Raw genomic sequence first — 21399 nt, 5'->3', positions numbered from 1 at the left:
CACACACACACACACACACACACACACACACACACACACACACCTTTGTGTACTACTCATTTTGTTGTCATGGCAGTAAAACATTTTTTTTTCTTTTCTTTTTTTATAAAAAAGGTTGGTTGTTTATGTTCAGGCATTTATCCTCAAATATAGTACATACATTTGGTTGTCATTGGTTTATGAGACAATTTATTACAAGAAAGAACAAAGAAAAGAACCGAAGCAAAAAAAAAAATGAAGTAAATTAAAAGTAAATACAAAACTATGAAACAGAAAAGAAGAAATCACAAAGCATATCAAAATCATCAATCATTTATTCTTCTGTTCACTTTTTGTTATACTCACCCTATTATTTTCTTGAAGGTTGATTCTTTTCGAGGCACCTTTGATATCTCCAAGAAAAGTGAGCATATATCAGAACCCACCGACATTTATTTGTCTATGTGGTATTTATTTCTGAACTGTGCGTCAGGTCTGTGCGTGTTCAGCTGAGATAAAAGCCACATCATTGTCTCATCACCCTTTTGTTCCCACCAGGCTTTGTTCCTGTTGTCCAGCTGCCTTTTAGACTCCTGCTTTTACTGCTTTCTTTAACCTTCCCTCCCTGTGGTACCTGGAGTTTAGCTTTAAAGCTATTCAAGTTTACTTTCAGTTATTGGGGTTATCTGTCCATGACTGTCCATGACAATTGTTTATTTGTTAAAAGGTTGCAAATGTTAAAATGCTTCTGGACTGGAAAAGGCCAGAAATTGATAAAACCATTTATTTTTACTGTCAATAACATTTTATTCACTATATTATAGCAATAGATCTCCTGATACATAGAGCGTAGCATAGAGCTACTCAGAACATATGGATACCTCATTTGTCATTTCCTGTGTCTACAGTTGACTTTCCTGCTAGATGTGCAGCTAAAATTAAGTCAAGGATCTGGAATATTAACACTCCTGCCAACAACAGCCCCCTTTTGCATCACCAAATCTCTACATCATCTCCTCAGCTAAAAAAAAAAAGCATTTCTGAACACATTTGAGAAACTGAGAAGTTTCCCTCCATCATGCAGAAAACTCAGGAGGTCATGTGTACACAGCAAAATAAATCAGTGAATAAACTGATTAAACTGTTAATAAATGATGGATCTCATAATGAAGACACAATGTTGAACACAATGCCCCAAGCTCAGAGGAGTTTTGAATATCTTTATTATAACAACACTGATATTATAGTCATGCAAAAATGATAATAGATTATTGGTACATATATTTTCTTTTGAGAATATACTATGTTGAAATCCTTACAAAGACCATAAGGCATATTATGAATAGACTCATCAATTATCAGAATAATCCCCAGTAAAAGACTTAACAATGTCATTATAATAATACTGAGCTAGAGCAAAGGGAGTCTGGCGAGTGCATTCTGCTCCCTGTGGGAGATCTACATTTACTCTAATTCATCACTAATGGATAATTGTACTGTCAAAACAGCCATAATGATATCCAATTACTTTAACTGGGCCAGACTCGTTAGGTTGAAGCCAACCAGCCTCCCTGCTGCATTGAATACAGTTCAAAAATCACATCAAGTATGTTGAAATGTTCGCTTAAGTTTTATGAGCAGATATGAGAATAAATCTCGCTATCTCTTATAAAAGTGCAAACACACAATAGAGACACACACACACACACACACACACACACACACACACACACACACACACACACACACACACACACACACACACACACACACACACACACACACACACACACACACACACACACACACACACACACACACACACACACGGACACAGTCCCCTGGACTCTAAGCTACATGATGGAGCAGGTGAAACCGCAGCAATCTTTCAGCAGCGTTAGCCCAGTTTTTGAGATAAACGGCACTGACGTCTGCTGGGATTTGGATGCCACCGATCGACCTCCCAGAGCACCTGAGTTAAAGACAGGATGGGAAACATTAAAGGTTATATTCTTGAAAATCGGAAGTAAAATATTTTTAAAAATTTGCTCCTTCACTGTCCTGCCGAATGCTTTTAAAAAACAATTAACCTCTTGTACCCGAATAGCGAATATGTCTAAGCACACACTTTATGAGGAACAAAGTCCCCTCTGTGAGAAACGAGAATCCTTGATAATTCCAGATCCACCAAACACAAAAATCTGCATCACCACACAGACCACAGGTCCTCATGGCAGCTCCAAGTTTGAGTACTGGCTGGTGTCCCTTTGCTGCAGGTTCAGGTAATCCCCTTTTCACTTCACTCTCTTAACCGTCTGTCTCTGCTTTCAAATAAGGCCACTCATGCCTAGTGTTTAATGGAGTGATCTGTGTTTCTTTGATGTGTGCAACGTACAGCATCTAAATATTTTTGCTCCCTCACTTGACAAAAGGAACAGTGGTTGATGTTGTGTCTGATCTGTCTGGAACTGCGTACTGACTTTCAAATCGTTTTGCAAAATGCAGATGAAACTCACCTTTTTCAGCCACGGCTTTGGGATATTTAGACTGGAATAAGGCTGCCATCTCTTTGTCTTCTTCTCTTTCTCTGTAGATGAGAGAATTTCCTGGATTTTAACTTGCAAACAACCGGATGCTATGTTTTCTATATCTGGCTTAAAATCACTGAGTTATAGATGAGAAAAACTTTCATTTCATTTCATGTTGGAGTGACACAGAAATTCTGCGAAAGATCATATGGCCTGTGGAGTGGCTCCAGTGCTGTGCCTTGTGGGCCTCCTGGCTGCTGGGATCACTAATGGCGCTTTTACACTAGTACCTACTCAGCTCGACTCGCCACGCCCCTGTTTTGCACTTTTACACTACGGGTGGAGGCGGGTGGAGGCGTGCCGAGTAGATACTTTTTCTGTGTCTATTCTGCCGAGGTTCTAAGCGTGCTGAGTTGGGCTGCATCTGACGTCACCACACTACACGCCACCGATTGGTCGGGGGGCGGGGCCGTCAGACGTTTGAGTCAGGAAGCGGGAGTCAGCACAAGAGCGGCTCGTGGCGATTTTACTCAATAGGCAATGGCAGCGCAAAAGTCTTTTTCGTGATCCAACTCTGAGGTGCAGATGTTCATAGACCTGGTGCTGAGGAGAGAATTACAAAGAGATCTAGACGGGCGATAAGGAACGACCAGATCTACCAGGAGCTATTTCACTTCTCAGCCGCTCGCGATTACCAGCTGACTTTTCATCAGCGCTGACACAAACCAATGAAAAAAAGCATCGCCGCTTGAAGCTTCTTTCACTCTCATTTTTTAACTTGATATCGAACACAAGCCACAGACCCAGCAGCACATTTATCATCTCCTCCAGGTTCTACATCTTTCGTGTTGTCTTCTCTGTTTAAATCACACAATCAAATACGTCACAGCAGCTTCGCTCCAACCCGCCCACTTCTCATCTGGGTGTCTAGAAACAAACAAGGACAAGGCGAGTGGAGGCGAGATGAGTCGAGTCGCGCTGATTAGGTACTAGTATAAGAGCGCCATAATAGGTCATTTCCACTAGTACCTATGAGGCTCGGTTCAGCTTGACTCTAAACTGTTTTCAGGGTTTTTCAGGTTGATAGTACTACTTGGCTGGGGATGTAACCGAGTTGAGTCGGGCTGAAAATGCAACGTCACCAGGCTTCAGGCCACTGATTGGCCAGCAAGTAATGTCTCTGGTGAGTCTCGAGAGCAACTTCTTCACACCTCCTCTATTCAAAATCCAGCAATAATAACGCGATATTTACGTTACAGCTAAACTTTGAGACAACGAAAAATGGCAAGTAAACCTACTCCGTGGTGCTTCAGGCGGTCCACACGTTTCTGTGCCTCGTGGCCGACGGCTGCATCCATGGGGAGGTTGATGGGCCAACGCTGCACCAGAATGAGGCCCCAGCCACATTGAGGGGGTTCAGAACTGAACTGAAAAACTAATGAGACTGAGGCAAGTGGAGTCGAAAATTGTATAATAGAAAAGGAGCTTAACGCTGTCCCTGTCTGGCTCAAGTCCCTCTGGCCAATGGGGTGGGGATTCCAGGATGCTGGTGTGGGTGGAGACACCTTTCATGTCCGTGGTGCTCCCCTACTATGGCTTGCCGTCCCTTGAGTTGCTCCCAGTTAGGTTTTCTGGGTCGGCCCTCCATCCCAAACTGCTCAGGGCTGTAACCCTGCCTGTGCAAGTGGGGCTAGGAATGCAGGGTTGAGGAACCGGGCTGCCACTCTGTCCACAGCACACATCTCTGGGTTGAGTTCTTGTCACGCCTCTTTTGATGCACATTACTAGATAAGAGCATTTGGAAACAGGTTATCACACTATGTGGTAGGGTTAGCGGTACTGACTCAGTGGGAGTCTCGGGGAACAATCAGTGGGGAGGCTCTGAAACAGGAGTGGATTGCGATCCTCCTACCATGCCCCCGTCTACTCCTGCCCTCCTTTTAATGCATATACCTATCTTACAGTAATCACTTAGTTGGGGTTCCCTTGGTTTGGTGGGACTGACATCCACTGTTTTCTAATCAAAAGTTAGAAAACGACCTAAACGTCATATCATCATCATATATGGTTGAGTTTGGGGTTCCAAGGCACTTTGTCACTGACCTGCCTGAGGGAAAGATATATGGGGCCATCCTGGTGGTCCTGGGTCTCCTTGTTTTTCCTACCTCCTGCTCTCCTCCCCCACCGCCCCTCCTGTTGCCGGGTGGGCTATTGGTGCTGGTGCAATGGGGGGGTTGCTGTGGCACGGTTCCTTCTGGTGAAGGATCAAAGGCGGCCGGATTCCCGTGAGATGTAGTGACCAGGTGTGGGGGCCAGGGTCCCCTCCATGCCTATTTGTTGTGTCCCCTGTGCTCCATATGTTGTGGTCCCATTGGCTGGTGCCCTCCCTGGGTTCTGGGCTGGTCTGCTTACTGTCCAGCCAGGGGAGTGGTGGCCCATCACCTTCACTTACCGGTGCTCGTGGCAGGCTGGCTGAGCTGGCTGGTTCCTGATGGGCTTGAGAGGAAATCCAGTATACCGTACAGTACAAGTGGAGGTCTGCTGGAGACACCAGTACCAACTGTGCCTCAGCCTGAAGAACTGGTAACCATTGTTGGAGATCAACATTTCTGTTTTACGTCTCTCTGCTCGGGGGTTTACCCCCAACATCACAACACATCCACCACACTGTCATTTACACACACCCCACCACGCTACAAACACCAACTCATTATCCAACAACACACACAATCCATCATGGTCTTCTATCGTTGTCTGTCTTTCTGTACTTCACTGTCGCTGATTTCAGTCCTCTGACAGAATCTGTCTCAGGTCCCAATAACGTTTCTAAGACCAAACTGTAAAGAGTGCTGATGAAACTCTCACAAAAGAAAACTTACATCTGCTGCAACATCAAACTGCATACAAAACAAGGGTTATTTTTCCATTCTTGGCACTGACCCACCATATGTATACAGACAGTTGTAGTCATCCATTTTAGTCTCACCTTAGCCTTTCAAACTCCACATCATCCACAAGGAAGTCTCTGGTCTCCACCAGCTTGTTGATCTGCCTCAGCAACTCGTCCTCCCTCTCTCTGTCCTCTTTGGTCTTGTCTTTGTCTGTTTAACAACCAAGTGAAGAGACTCACATGGACAACAGAAGTCTTTCAAATTGCAAATCAGTTCAGGTTGGTGAGCACCTACTGTACAATAAGCACATCATTAACAGCATACCATGCTTCATGAGGGAAGATAGACCAGAACAACACTTATGGTGGTTTTAACTAGTGAGTGACACTTTACAGCCTCAGAAATAATCAACTTTTTTATGGTGCAGCATTTCCAGGGCAATAATAGATCAAAGTTTACTGCTTGTTTAATATCTACAACAGTCAGCAGATATAACATTTCTAAAAGGGGAGCATTACAAATCTAATAAACTACTAAATAATGTTTTATTATTGCTACCTGGTGGCTGTGTGTTACCATGGTTACTTTTAACGTGGTTACATTTCATTTTCGCCCATTTCATTGATTATTAGGAATTTTGTAAATATGTTACATCGCGGTCAGAATAAATTCTGACTATGACATGCTCCACTGAAATAGTGTTTTCTGTATTACTTTCTGTCTGCGGAGGTCATTGCATGCCGAGGAAGTATAAGTGTGTGTCAGGTGGTTCTGACATTTGTAAAGGTTTTTGACTTGCTGGTCTTCGTTTTACCATGTATGATTTGCTGTCTGTTGTTCAGTTTTTGCTGTTTTTTGCAAGGCTGTTATGAATTGTATTTTATTTTTGTGTACTTTGACCACTGCATGGCAGAAAAAAATCAAACAATCACATGTATTAGTAAATATATGGCATGCTGTCTATTTTACAGGTAATTATGTTGCTATGTTAAGAGCTGGGATTTAGCCATTCACTGACCATAATCCAGTGCGAGGTTTACCTGCTGTTGCAAAAATGTGTTAAAAATTACATTAGAAACACTTCTCAATTCACGACCTGTATTTGCTGTATTCATCTTAATTTTTCTGATGTTACTCTCATCAGGACTCTGTTGTTCAGTTTAGTTTTGATCATGGCCTCATTTACCTTTTTGTGTGTTAAACGATTGCTTTCTTTCTCATCTTATTTTGAAGGTATTATTGTTGTGTGTTTAAGTTTGTATATTGTTGAGCTTTTCCCACCTCCCCTGCTGGTCCGTTGTCATTCTGTCAGTCTCGCTCTCAGTGTTGTTTTTCTTATTACTCTAGCTGCTCCCTTTGTTTTAATTCAGCGTTATCTTAGCATTCTGTGGCTTCTGGTTGTCATGCTGCAGCAACACCTTTGTGTTCCCGTTCCTGCAAAATCTGACAGTATTTGAAGCTTGACAAGACTAGGACTTTAAGGGGATATTGAGAGCCAAAAAAACCCCAAAACATTTCAGCTACTAACTAAAAATTACATCATCATAGTAGCAAAAAAGAAAAGGTTAGGGGATCAACAAAGTTACATAGATTTATCCTCCGTAAAACCATTAATATAGCCATCACATTTTACTGCTATATTCCCAAAAGTGATGCACATATCACATAATACTAATGTCATTGTAGATGGTTCAGGTCATCAGGCTTCAGCCTTCAAACATCATAAATGGTATACAATTTTAACACAATATAAGTCTGTTAATGATATTTTCAAAATGCAGAACAACCATTTTCTGTATTAGATATCTAAAATGAGGGAACAGAGGGATGTGAAAATTGGTTCACATATTTTAACACACACAAACACACACACACTGACACAAAAGCCAAAGAGTGAAAGACCTTGAGAGAAAACTGTTATTTAGAAGAAGAAAAAACGGATCTGCAGTCACAACCACCGTCTTTTCAGGTTGAGAAGAAGTGATTACTAAAGACCTCACATGCCGCACCACTGTGGACGTTGTATTGCTGGCAACACCACACACATAGTTACAAGTGCTTTTATGTTATTATCATTCCTTTATTTACCTGGAACTGAGACCAGTTTCTGCAGCTCCTGTTTCAGCCTTGTGATATCTTTGCAGAGCTGGATGTCGTCCATCCTCAGAAAAAAAGGAAAAATACAGAGAAAATATTACCCCTTAATTAATTACAAGGACATCTCAGGTAAAATAGCAGCTTGTCTTTTTGAGAGACTCCTTAAAGTAGACACATTATTTGAACCTGTTCTCCCTTCCACAGGTTTCCTAAACATGGAATTTATTACAGTGCAGGAAACTATTTTCTTCCAAACTTTAGAGACAGGCAACAGTGTGAAATCAGAGATTTGATATCTAACACTGGCGAGGTCTGTGGATTGATTAGCTGTAATAACATCACCACGCTGCACTCTGTGAATAAATCACACTGGACAGTATCAAAATTAATTTCACGGTCTGATGGCAATTTTAAAACATTAGGGGACGGTGGCTGCAGCTGATACACTTTGAGCTTGTTTAATAAAATAGTCGTCACTTCAGCATCCTTCACACATTTTTCAGTACGATTCCTGCAAAACGGAGTGAGTCAAGCATGGGGTTGCTTCAGCAGACCACACCAGCATCTTCTATACAACAGCATCTATACAACAGGAGGACTGTAAAGGATTCTTGAAAACAAAAAGTCAACCAAGCAAAGATATCATTGCATGGATTCAAGAACACTTTTATAAAATATTGGCAGTGAGCACTGCAAAAATCAACTTAATCGTCCATATGTGGACCTAAAAATGCTGAAAACTAAAAAAGTTCCTCTGTTCTGTTTTAAAAAGGTTTAAAAGAGACATTTTATTAACTTTGAATGAGAAAATCTGTCTGGGAGTTTGTTTTTTTTAAATATTTTTTTATCCCCGATTTTTTACCCATTTCATCACCCAGTGCTCATACCTAAGTAACAGTCCTGGGCATTGCTCTCCTCTGCCAACCCAGGGAGGGGCCTACACTGAGCTCAGGTCTCCTTCTTAACCTGAGGAGTGACGGACCGCTTCTTTTCACCAGACAGGGTGAGGATTCTCTGACCGGACGTAGCGCGTGGAAGGATCACGTTATTCTGGCCGGATCCTCCCCACCCCATCTGGCGCCCCGGTTGGCCAGAGGGGGCATGTGGACTGGTGCATGTTTTTGTGAGGGTAGCTCACATTAGCTACCCAAGGGAACACGGGGAGAACATGCAAACTCCACACAGAAAGATCCTTTCGCCAACCCCACCCAGGGTGTGGGCACTGAAGTCATGGGAGAACTAACACGCACTTCAGCGCCCACAGCGTCCCCGGCGGGAATCAAACCCAGGACCTTCTAGCTGTGAGACGGCTGCACTACCTGCTGCGCCACCTAGCTGTATACACAATTATTCATTCGCGTTTTCATTTTTGATTTGTCATTTTCAATTTCCTTTGAATTCATTGCAGTTTGGACTGACGTTAGGCATCAAGCACAGTAGATGAAACATTTAATATTTTATTTTCCATCGTGGACATGATCCATGGTGCTAATTTGTCACTAATTTACAGATGTATGGCTAAATACTACCTTTACTTTTAACTGAGCAATTGTTTTCATTATTTAATGGTGCATTACCTTGAGCGTGGATTGTAGCCGATATAACCACCCGACACACCCACTTCACAAAGACATACAGCAAGCAGCACTTCAGGAGTTAACAGATGGGTAGTTGATGGAGAGTTTGATGCTCTTGTAAAAACTATGGTATTCAGTCATCAGCCTCCAGTATATACAGACACATCAGGTCAAACAATGACGACCTAAGACTAAACAGAACACCAAACAAAAATATTAATGCTCAGTTTCTCACGTTAATTTTATCACCAGTCATTCTGACCTCTAGACCTCTCATCTCTGCACTCTCACCCAGCTCCGTCTGCACTGTAATGCATCAGGATAATGAGGCTTTTACACAAAGAGACTGAAATTTAAAAAAAGACATTCTGTGTGTGTATTTGTGTGTGTGAGAGTGGGAGTGTGCTTGTGATACTGTTGCTTGTTTTAAAACCACGTTTTCCCGCCTCTGCTGCCGCTGCTAGTGTCTGACAGTTGTAGTCCATCAGTACTACTCCCAAAGGACTGCAGTATCCTTGGGTGTTCACATCGCTGCACCACACAGTTTTACTCTGTGTGAGTCAACAGAGGGGGAAACACAATGGCAAAAGATATATATGAAGCATATTTTCTTAAAGGGCCAGATACCATGTCACTGTTTCTTCATTGACCATTGATTTAAAACCCCAGGAACAAAAAAGGTTGCAGGTGAACTCTTGCAGTTTAACATTCAGCCACATTTCCTATTCAATTTGCTGTGGAGGAAGGAACATTAAATACTTTTCCTTTTAGATTCTTGTTTTGGTTGAAGTACTGATACAAACCGTTGTATTTGTATTTGGGAGTGCATTTGTATGGTACATCAATGAAAACTGGTGATAAAACAAGCTATGAAAAGAGAGGGAGATCAGTCCATCTTTGCTCCTCAAAGCGTGTTAGCGTTGTTTCTTTCTGTCACTCCTAACCCAAATCAAACCTGACCCTACCGTTTGTTTGACACTTAACACGGAAGCCAGAATGGTGGTATACAAAACAAAGTAAATCAGAAAACATGAAATATTTCAGGTTTATACCGTCTTCAATGGCATAAAAGTTTTCCAAATGTGCATTTTATATCAAACGTTTTCCTGATTTGAGATGTACAGGAGGACAGACCTGAAAACAGCACCACTGGTCGTGGCTGCTGCAGGTGCAGAGACAAAAACGATGATTAGACTAAAAGCATCATTGTTTATTGGTTTGAAAAGACTGGCATCACTTGTTTTCTGAAACAGGTCTTACATATATCTCAGCTCTGATTCTCTCCGCACGAGGATGTTTCTTATCCGCTCAATTCTGCACAGCTCTCCCTCGATGTCCTTGACGGTAACGGTGGAGTCGGCCATCGACACCACATCCTCCGCTGCAAAACAGACAAAACCAAAAGAGATTTAACTGGCCACATCAGCAGAGCTAAGGACTGTCTCAGAAAATTAGAATATTGTGATAAAGTTGTTTATTTTATGTAATGCAATTAAAAAAACAAAAATGTCATACATTCTGGATTCATTACAAATCAACTGAAATATTGCAAGCCTTTTATTATTTTAATATTACTGATTATGGTTTACAGCTTAAGATTAAGATTCCCAGAATATTCAAATTTTTTGAGATAGGATATTTGAGTTTTCTTAAGCTGTAAACCATGATCAGCAATATTAAAATAATAAAAGGCTTGCAATATTTCAGTTGATTTGTAATGAATCCAGAATGTATGACATTTTTATTTTTGTAATTGCATTACAGAAAATCACAATATTCTAATTTTCTGAGACAGTCCTGTAATGGAAAGGTGAGCAGATTTCAAGCGTGTCACAGTAGGCTTGTTAATGTTCAGTTTTAAGATACATCGAAGTATAAATTAAACACTTATTTAAGAGCTGCAGTTAAACTGAATTATCTTGAATGATTGAGTTATTTGCACATGAGTTCTGGGCCTTAACTTTAGTGGCTACTTAAAATACGTGCACCATCAAATCAACATCAGTTGCTTGTGCTTGTTAATTCTTTTTTTAAACTTTATAAACCAACATTTCTATTGCTTTCCTGTCAGACCAACAGAAGAAGCCACCCAGCAGCCTCCACAGGGACTCAGCTCCGACTCGTCATGTGCACCAGTGAACTTTACGAACAGCATTCAGACTATTTGCCGGATTGTCTTAAAGGTCAGAGAAACACACATCCCCGTCATGCTCAGAAGGTCTTACAAGGCTGAAGGGAACAGACTCAAGTAGCCTTTACAGGCTGCGAGAACAGAGAGGCCCATGGTAGAAGTCACACAAAAGATAGAAACAGCACATCTCCAGGCTCTCAGAAAAGACCACAGAAAAGAAGAGAGATACAAGATAAGATCACTCTACCAAAACTACATACTGTAACTTCAACCAGAACCAGCTGGAGAATCCCATGAAATGCCTCCAGCCACGACAGGCTATCGGTTCTCCTGCAGGTCTCACTCGTCTCCAGAGATACGAGCTAACTGTGCACGTCATCGCTATCATGACCAACAGGACAATAAAAGGAAGTTTTAAAAAAAAACTTCACATGATTAGATTTGTGCACTTACATAAACTATGTTGAAACTTTAATCTGATGAGTAAGGCTCCTGCGACTGCAGCCTCGGCAACAAAAGATTTGTTGCTGAATCATTCTAATTAATGTCAGGATTTCTTCAATTAGATCATTTTTTCCTAATTTTGAAAATGTTAGGACTGTGTAAAACCCATATTTTATTTGAAATAAGACATATGAAACATAACAGATAGCCTTATGTGGATGATCATCTTGCAACTAATTAGGTCAATTGGCAACAAGTTGGTGATGTGATTGGAAAAAAGAGATTATAGTAGAGAATCAGGGTCTCTGAAAAGTAGAGATGGACAGAGATCCATCAGCTTCGGGAAAAAAACATCTGCAATTTCTGAAACGATTATTGACTAATGTTCCTCTGAGTAAAATTGCAAATACTTTGAATATTTCATCAACTACATGTATATCATCGAAAGATTTAGAGAATCTGGAGAAATCTCTGCACTGGGGACACAGCAGAAAATAAATATGAGATGTGTTATCCAATATCGCAGGGAAGCACTGCATTGAAAGCCTGCGTTGAAAACCAGTTGTTCTATGATGGAAATGACTGCATTTGGAGCATCAGGAAACATATATATATATATATATCGGCAACCTTGAGTGCCGTGAAAGGTGCCTAACAAATAAAATGTATTATTTATATATATATATACAAAGAGCATTCTTGAGCACCTACAGTCCTGCATTAGACAAGAATGAGACAGCATCCCTCTCATACTTCAGCAGCTGCTCCCCTCAGTTCACACACATGCATGGGGGTGTAGTGGGGGACATCACCCTGCCCCAACATTTTTGAGACACACTGCTGTCATCAAATGCAAAATGATTTAATATTTCATTTATGACTAAATGCTGAAATGTGTCACTTTTAACATACATTTTCCATGTTCTATAATGAATAAACTTGTGAGATTTGCAAATCAATGTATTCTGTTTTAATTTACAGTTGACAATACCAATGTTTATTCTGGATTCAGGCTTAGCTTAACAGAAGACTGGAGCATGTACGTGTTTTCTACCCATGTTTTCTTAGACTGTTGGATGACCCTGCCTCTGCAGCACCTTGCTTTGAATTTACTCATCTACCAACCTCTGCCTTTGTCCTCAGATTGAGTCCACTATCTGTGTCATCATGACAGTTTGCTTTTGGTTAGGTGACATTTTGAAATGAACTGTTTTGAAATATCACCCCTACTCCCATCATGATGGCAAAAACAATGTAATCTCCTTAAAAATAAATCTAATAATATCAAATGGGGGAAAAAGTGGAAACACCTGGATCTCAAGCAATTAGTGAAGGAGATGCTGAAACTTGTGATATTCTTTGCTCAGCTCTAAAAGCATCCCTGAACAATGACACTACCCCTCCTGCAGCCTCCCACTCCACCAGGGAGGATGAGTCATCCAGCTTGGATTGGCTTTTAATTACCTGAACTTGTGTGAAAAGACGTGTCTATCTTGGTGATTCATTGTAAATAACAGGAACATTTGTACAGAACCCCTCAAACGTCTCGAATCCAGCTGGTGAGACCATCAAGACCTTCATCTTAATGAGTGTTGCCACATGAGGAAATAAAGCAAGTGATTAAGGCTTTCAGCCTTAAAGCAGCTTGGATGTAGTCTTTTCACTTTTTCTGGTTTCAACCACTTTGACAGGCTCAAAACATTCTGCACAAACTGTTCTTGGCTTTTAATTTCACACTGTCACTTTTCATTAAAGTAGCTACACAGCAGCAGGGGTTTCTAAATATGCAGTTTTAGTTGTTTGCATGTTCATTGTTTATTTTATTTTTTATTGCCTTTATAACTGCTATTAATTAGAAAAAAAACGGAGCTAAAAACCAGTAGGATATTAAAGGTTTAACATATATCAAATATAATGAGCTACAGCAGCTTGAAGAGGCGTTCATGCCTGCTGGTTCTCAGGTCAAAGTCACATGTCTGGCAGCTTGTCACACAGGCACCTGATACTTAAAAACGTCACGTTATAAATTATCCTTGTGCTTACACTTTTAATTCACAGTTGGCGTTTGCTCGAGAAGAGAAAGAACAGGATGGAAGCAGCAAAGAGGGATGGTTCTGAGAAATATTCAGATCTCTGCACACTGGGGAGGGACATTTAAGAAAATGTAAAATGTACATAATTAAACAAAACTCATGTTTCTGGTGTGCACATGCAGAGCAGCCTACCTTAATGCCTAAAATGCTGGTCAAAGTTGGTGATGTGTGTTGACATTATTTAAAAGTTCAGCTTTTCTTCGTCAACATTAAAGAGAACATCTCTGCACAGTTTGATGAAACAACCAACATCATGACATTTACCGGTACGTGGATGTATTTTTCAGTTTTTCAACTCTGACCTGTAATGTCAGACCAATAACTGTCACATCATTAAATAATATTCATAAATATACACTATGGACCAAAAGAAGGAATGTTTCCCGTTTCAACCACAAATTAAGTTAAACAGTCAAATTGAAGAACAGCCTTTTCCTAAAAAATGCAAAAACCAGTTGGAAAGAATATTCTGAGATTTCATATTTGGTTTAATATATTTAAAGACTGTTAAGAAATAAAAAGAATGAATGAAAATAATTTAAGCCATCAACATCCATGCAACAGCATACAATAAAAACATAATCTGATGTCCTCGTAAAAGAAACTTTACTGTTTCAAGTATCATAAAATCATAGTCAAATTCCACTTATCTCTGGTGACAGTAGGCTTTTGCTTAATGTGGTTTCAATTTCTGAAGCAGGTCAAACACCAACCAAAAACGTGGCTTCATTTCAGTTCTGGCTAATAATTCACCTGCTTTCTCCCTCTCTCCGTCCACCTGCGTCTTTTCCAGCGCTCCGTATTGTTGGGAGGGTTTTCTTTCTTTTTCCATACTCTTCCAATAATAACAACGTTTTTCTAAGCTTTGGGTTAAATTCAAAGTAGATCCTCGTGCAGCTTTCAGATAAACATCAATACGCTTGGAAACAGCGTTGTCCTAACGTGAGAGCAGATCCAGGGGACATAAGAGCCGCCAGCTGATGCTGGAGACAGTCAGGGCTGAATTATGGTTCTGCGTTAAAACGACGGCGTAGCCTACGGCGAAAGGTACGGAGCGACGCGCAACGTAGTTCTGCGTTGGTGTGACGCGGACCATAAATCAGCCTTCAGTCACCACAGAGGCGCGCTGATGCTGATGCGCACCCAGAGGCGCCCCCTGACGACTAAACACCAACGCTTCAATGCTGAGCCTGCAAAAACACAACAACAAAAAAACTTTTTTTTCACTGGCTTCAGTTCCTTTTTAAATGTGTTTATTTACACTGTCCTCCATATTTAAAAGAAATCATATAACCCTCCATACTAACTCAGACATATGAATTTTCCTTTTTCTTTGTTCGTAGAATTTCAAAAGAGGTTGGTAAAAGATAATTTAATTTTAAAGCTCCATCAGACTGTAATAATCTTCCTCTCTTTTTGCATTCTATTACTTCTTTTCATTGTTTTAAGTTGTCATTATACTCTCATTTTAAAGCAAATTGCCTATTTTTTAATTTATTTATGTATTTTTTGTCCTTTTTTCTACTTATTTTGTTTCTCTCTGTTCTGTTATATTTATTTCATTGTTCTGGTTATTCAATTAGTCTATTTTGTAACTAGACTTATGTGGGTAGGGGTTGTGTGTTGGAGGGGGTGAGCAAGATGTCTGTGTTTGTTTTATGTCTTGTATGTCTATGCTGTAATGTGATGTATTGTAATGTTGTGTGGATGGATGGATGGATGGATGGATGGATGGATGGATGGATGGATGGATGGATGGATGGATGGATGGAAACAAAGTAAAAAAGTCCCACATTTTTCTTTGGAACTCTCTTTAGATTATTAACCAAATACTCGTTTACAGTAATAATTTTCCAAAAATTGTTCTACATTTTTATACAGTTGTGTTTCTCTTCTAGCTTCCCATTGGAGGGATTTCCCACAACAGTTCAAGCCAAACTCCAGCATACCGACTTTTCCTATCTAATTTCTATCGACCACCAACGTGCAAATCGGTATTGACAGCTAGATTCCATGGCCATGAAAGCTATATGAGGTAAAATTATATAAAGCAACAAATGTATGCAGTTAGGTACTTGGCCTTTTTATTGATGGTCTGAACAACCAGTATGGCTGTCATCACCTTTAATACTTTGAAGCTGAGAATGAAGACCTAGGATCAGAGTACGTGTTGTTGTTTATTAACAGAAGGTGGTGACTGGCTACAGGTCGGCACATCCTTGGTGCAACGGTGAAGCTCAGCTATGCAGCTGGCAGCTTGTAGTAACCGTACTTTCCCTGATCTCAAGAGTCATTTCTAATATGCCACAGAAAAAATATTTGAAATCCTGTTGCAAATATTGGCCAGCATCTCCGTGTGAGCTACTGGATCATTTTCAGGACTAGGGCTGGGCGATATATCGAGATTTTAATATATATCGATATATATTTTCAAATGCGATATGGTACGAGACAATATCGTTTATATCGATATAGCTTCTTTTTTTTATGATTTTGATATAGCTTATTTTGTGACAAATTGACTTGAATGTTTTATTTGAGATTTGCACAAATGTTTTGTTATTTGCACAACTGTCAACCTCAGTGGAAAAGTCTGCCTGTTATTGTCTACATTGTATTAATTGCACAGTGTATTTTAATTTAATTGTTATGAAGGAAAGGGATATTTGTTTTATTTTATTCAAGAAGCATTTTTATTCTATATATGCAGGCAGTTTGTTTTTATTTCATTTGTTTTATACATTTTGATATTGTGCAGACCTCTGTTAATAAAAGGTACCTGTGTGACATTTGGCACGAGGCTTTGTATTAAAACTGACTGTTTTTTTAAGGGTTTGCCTCAGAAAAAAATGAAGCTAACAGAGATGATATGCTATAATGCTTTGGGCGAAACCCCAATTATGGCACAAAAAAAATATCAATATATATCGAGTATCGTCATTCAGCTAGAAAATATCAAGATATGACTTTTGGTCCATATCGTCCAGCCCTATTCAGGACCCTTCCATTCCTTCTCCCTTCATTACATCTCCTTTAGATGGTACTCCTCTATTGATAACTCCACCCACTCCACCCCGCCTATACTTTGTTTATCACACTCCCCGTTACTCTACACAGTTGAGCCCAAGAATTGAAACTTCTCCAACTTCACTTCTTGCATCATCACTCTTCAACCTGCTTCCTCTTCATTAACACTCATGTATTATTCCTTGCTGCTACAGACCTTCATTCCTCTTCTCTGTGGTCCACATCTTCACCTGCTCCATTCTCTTGCTCCGGGTCATAATGTAATCTGCAGACATCACAGTCCACGGAGCCTCCAGTCTGACCTCCCCTGTCAACCTATTCATCCTCACTGAGGCTCCACTTTCACCTGAGGCCCATCTGTTACTCCTACTGCCCTCATAGATATCCTGTATCCTCCCAACATAATTCTCTACCACTCCGGACGTCCTCAGTCATGTGCAAAAGAATCAATATTACACACCTGCAGAATTACAGTTGTCTCTAGAGACAAAAGCTCACTTTACCAGTGTGGCAACACTCCCACTTCACGTCTGTAACAGGTTTATCACGACCCGTGTGGCATGAGATATGTTTAGCACAAATTATTCACTCTTTGAAATACCAGTTTGACAAACGATTAACTGTAATTGTAAGACTGAATTAATTTGAAACGCACTAAAGCTACAGGGAGTAAAACACCAAAGATCTTTATTTATTTTTTATTTTCTTGTTTAATAGTTTAGAGTCCTGACACAGACATGGTAACCAACAGCAGCCAGTGGGGATATTTTCCTGAAGATTGACAGTGTGTTTGTGGTGCAACAGGATGCCAGCACAATGTCTTGTGTTTGCAATGCCTCTGAGAGGCTTCGCTGTTTCTAAGCTGCTGAACCGGCACGGTGGAGGTGCGTCTTTGGACAACCCATAATCCCGCTGCCATGTTTGCATAAGAATCCTTTGCATGACACACTAACAAAAGACTCAGAGACAAGTCTTTCAATAAATCAGTAGCCCTGACACCCCCAGAACCGACATAATGCTTCAGATGATAAAGTAATGACTGTTTAGAATCGATGCTCAGACTATAATTAAACTCTTCAGGGGAGGAATTAAATCATGCCTGTCTGGACTGTGCTACGTTATAATAAAGATTGGCATAATCTTAATGCAGGTTTGATCCCCTTTTCCAAGCTGAGAACAATTATTTTACAATTTGATTTGGTGAAAGAGTGCTTCCTCTATCCACTGGATGTTATTTAATCAATCAGTTTTATTTTTGCAGTATTGAGTTTATTGGTTTCAGGGGTTTATCCTCCGTCCGTGGTTATTGGGTCCCCTGTCGTCTTCCATAGCTTTGTCAAGCCAGTCCTGGTCAGAGTCGGAGTCACTGGCTTCGCTTGCATCGGCTGCCAGCAGGCGAGAGTAGTTGATCCTGCGCTGGCGAGGGGCTTTCCACTGGAGCAGCGGCAGAGACACACACCACGCCATCAGGACCACGGCCGCCCCCCTGAACAGCCACTCCAGCCCGAACCTCTGCGCCACAAACCCTCCAGCAAAGCTCCCCAGTCCACTTCCCAGGTGCAGCAGCAGAGAGCCGTACACCCTCCTCAGGCTCTTCTCGGCCCCCGGCGTGGCCACCTCCTCACACTGGATGTTCACGGCCCACCAGAGGGCCCCGCCGCTGAGGCAGCTCAGCAGCTGAGCAGGCAGGGCGGCCCAGGCCCCGCGGAGCAGGGAGTAGTAGAAGCACTGCAACCCCAGGCCTGTGGCCCCCACCACCAGCACTCTCCTCGGACTCAGGACTTTAGAGAGTCTTCCGGCCAGAAGGGGGAAGGAGGCTCGCGAGAGCAGAGCGAGGGCTAAGGCGAGTCCCATGTGCAGCTCGCTGCTCCCCTGATCCTGCATCTGCCAGAGGAGGAAGTTCTCCACGGCCGAACCGGCCACCCCGACCAGGAAGACGGTGACGGCACAGAGCAGGGCGTGGGGGGAGCCGTGCACCAGCTGCAGGGCTTTCAGGAGCCCGTTGGCCCGCTCTCTCTTTCTGCTCAGGTACAGGGGGAAGTGGACGGCTGCAGGCAGGGCCAGGACGGCCAGGCCGGCGTAGCAGAAGAAATGCACCGCTGTCCTGGGGGTGTGAGCGGCTATGAGACAGCGCAGCTGGCTGACTAGCAGCCCCGCTCCCCCGACGCCACACGCCGCCCCCAGTAAACCCCACACCTCTGCGCCGCTGTGGCGATCCGAAGCATCGGCGAAGTCCAGGTACTCATACAGGCCGTCGTCCGCCGTCCAGTCCAGAGGGGCCGACACCAACTCCCACACCGACACCAGGAAAAGGATCAGGAAGAAGAGTTGGTTGTGAACATCCATCTCTTTCAGGCTTCCCAGGAACCCCAGACTATTCCTGTACTTCTCCTCCGCCTGCTCCGATTTGAACTTGGACCTTTTGTTTCTCACGGACGTCACCAAGGAGGTGACGGTAGGATCCACGACAGATATGTTCATCTCTGATTCTCCAGGAACGCTGGCGAGTACCGCCGAGGCGTTTGACAGTCCATGCTGGACCGCCGAGGAGTTTGACAGTCCAGGCTGGAGCTTTTCTGTGTCATTTGGAACAAGTGATGATTTGGTCGTGACTACTGGAGAAGGTTTAGTACCATTGAAGCTTTTGGAGGGAACGGTGACGAGGGTTTTGGGATGCGTCACTGCGGGTCTAGTACCAGTCACGAAAAGGTCATCACCCAGACTCTGAGTCGGAAAAACGCTTGTATTGTACATTTTACAGGTTTCATTTCGTGCGCCGGGCACATCGATGGGTGGGATGAGCAGCAGCAGCAGAGCAGCGGCAGCAGACAGCACCAGGGAGCAGGTAATCACCACCCGTCTCTTGTTGTAGCGCTTGGCGAGGAGACTCGCCGCGGGGCTCCACACCAGCGTTATGAGGCACTTGGTTCCCATGACGATCCCCGTCATGGCAGGAGACAGGCCTAGCTGTCGGAAGTACAGCGTGAGGAAGGGGAGCAGGCTGGCTTTAGCACACCAGCACAGGAAGTTGAAGGTGCCGGCGAGAACGAGGGCACGTTTGATGTCGATCTGCTTCCTCATGGTTGTCCTCCTGAGCGGCGCCGTCTCCCCCGAGAGATGTCACATGGAGCGGCGGGTCGGATTCAAACTGACACTGATGAACAAACAAACAGGAAATTAGTTGGTGAATAACAGTAGTTGTCTCCTAGAAAAAAGGCTTTGTTAGGAAAGTGTGACTAGCTTTTAGACTTGTAGTTCTCAACCACTTTTTTTTTTTTGTGGTCTTGGACTTGTCACGGCCTCGTGTTTGGTCTTGTTTCTGTCTCAGGGTCTCTGGGTCTCGCCAGGTCTCAGATAATTGAGGTGCCGTTGCACACCAAGGTGATAATCTTGTGATCACCAGTTCTTCCTCTTGGTAATGTACAGTTTTGTGAACTATTTGTGTTTTGCATCTGATCTGTTATCTGTTGTATGTTTCAGTGCATCTGCATGTGTGTCTGTATTTAATTACAGTATTGTGTTTATTGTTTGAATAAATATATGGCACCATTGACCTTTGAATAATATTTGCATATTGTTGTGATTGATTAAGGTCCATGCCATTTCAGTGATGCTCATATACAGTGTAATTTGGCTACTATATTTATAAATAATGCAATTTCAAGTTGATAATTGTGTGTATCTTTAATATTTAAAAATCACGTTTCTTCTACAAATTAAATCATAAACATTTGCTATTCATTATTTTTCTGAGGTGGAGGGGGTGTTGGAGGCTGGTTATTTTGTTAGATGACTTTGGGACTAGTTAGTAGTCGTGTCAATCCTTAAAAGCACTCGAGTCAATCCAATCCAAGGATGGTGCTGATGTTCTACAACTCATGAAGATGACAAAAAATAACTAGGTTTGTTTTTGGTCTCGGTCTTGAGCTGAACTAGTCCTGGTCTTAAATTGATTGGTCTTGATCTTGGTCTTGGTCTTGTCTTGAACTGGACACTCTCTGGTCTTGGTAGTGTCTTGGTCTCGGTTTAGGCGATCTTGACTACAAGTCTAGTTCTGAATCAACATCTTCGTCATTAACACACAAATAAAGACTCTACCTTCCTCATAACTTACTACTCAGGGCAGGAAGTGATGCAAAGGGTGACACGACATTTAATAAGGGTAGGTTTCTTGTGAAAACATTTGTCTTCTAACAGTTGACGTATCCTTCGCACTATGTCCGGTCGGAGAAGCCCCACCCTGTCTGGTGAAAAGATGCGGCCTGCTCACTCCTCAGGTTAAGGAGGAGACCTGAGCTCAGTGCAGGGCCCTCCCGGGGTTGGTAGAGGATGGAAATGCCCAGGACTGTCTAGGTAGGAGCACTGGGTGATAAAATGGGGAAAAAAATCGGGGATAAAAAAATATTTAAAAAAAAAAGAAATAGCGGTACTGCAGTCGCCACACATATCTGATCACAGCTGATTCATGAAAACATTTATAACATAAGACATCCACTTCTCTGTGTTATTGTGCTGCAGTTGAATACAAGCTCATATGGAAACTAAGCAGCTGAACCAGGACGGTGCTGATGTTCTACAACTCACGCAAGATGACAAAAAATATAAAATATAATAAAAACATAAATAAAAATT

General features: G+C 42.1%; 2 protein-coding genes across 3 annotated transcripts; both read right to left on the bottom strand.

Annotated features, from left to right (window-relative positions):
- Window positions 1-1722: 1722 nt before the first annotated feature.
- On the bottom strand, window positions 1723-14870 carry zgc:171844 (uncharacterized protein LOC100151763 homolog). 2 transcript variants are annotated; one of them, XM_061711980.1, is made up of 7 exons: window positions 14494-14870; window positions 10333-10453; window positions 10207-10234; window positions 7487-7544; window positions 5494-5608; window positions 2496-2566; window positions 1723-1951 (listed from the first exon to the last, which is right to left on the bottom strand). In XM_061711980.1, the coding sequence occupies exons 1-7, from the start codon at window positions 14570-14572 to the stop codon at window positions 1833-1835; spliced, it is 591 nt and encodes a 196-aa protein (XP_061567964.1). In that variant the 5' UTR covers window positions 14573-14870; the 3' UTR covers window positions 1723-1832. The 2 variants fall into 2 exon arrangements, with proteins under 2 accessions (XP_061567964.1, XP_061567965.1); XM_061711981.1 differs by lacking the exon at window positions 10207-10234 and having other exon boundaries at window positions 7487-7560.
- Window positions 14871-17475: 2605 nt separating this feature from the next.
- On the bottom strand, window positions 17476-19887 carry mfsd6l (major facilitator superfamily domain containing 6-like; the record flags this gene model as incomplete). Its single annotated transcript, XM_061711225.1, has 1 exon — window positions 17476-19887. A coding segment is annotated over one exon (1842 nt), but the record flags the coding sequence as incomplete, so codon positions are not given.
- Window positions 19888-21399: the final 1512 nt, after the last annotated feature.

Source organism: Cololabis saira, chromosome 21 (assembly GCF_033807715.1).
Source record: "Cololabis saira isolate AMF1-May2022 chromosome 21, fColSai1.1, whole genome shotgun sequence".
NCBI classification, from domain to species: domain Eukaryota; kingdom Metazoa; phylum Chordata; class Actinopteri; order Beloniformes; family Belonidae; genus Cololabis; species Cololabis saira.
This window is presented reverse-complemented; position numbering and strand designations above follow the sequence as displayed.

Bases quoted from the DNA above. Each gene is read 5' to 3' on its own strand.
- zgc:171844 (XM_061711980.1), bottom strand. From the start codon at position 14,572: ATGGAAAAAGAAAGAAAACCCTCCCAACAATACGGAGCGCTGGAAAAG. The intron at 10,454-14,493 runs GTGAATTATTAG...TCTGTTTTGCAG, and splicing joins CGGAGAGAGGGAGAAAGCAG to CGGAGGATGTGGTGTCGATG. The intron at 10,235-10,332 runs GTAAGACCTGTT...CTGCACCTGCAG, and splicing joins GAATCAGAGCTGAGATATAT to CAGCCACGACCAGTGGTGCT.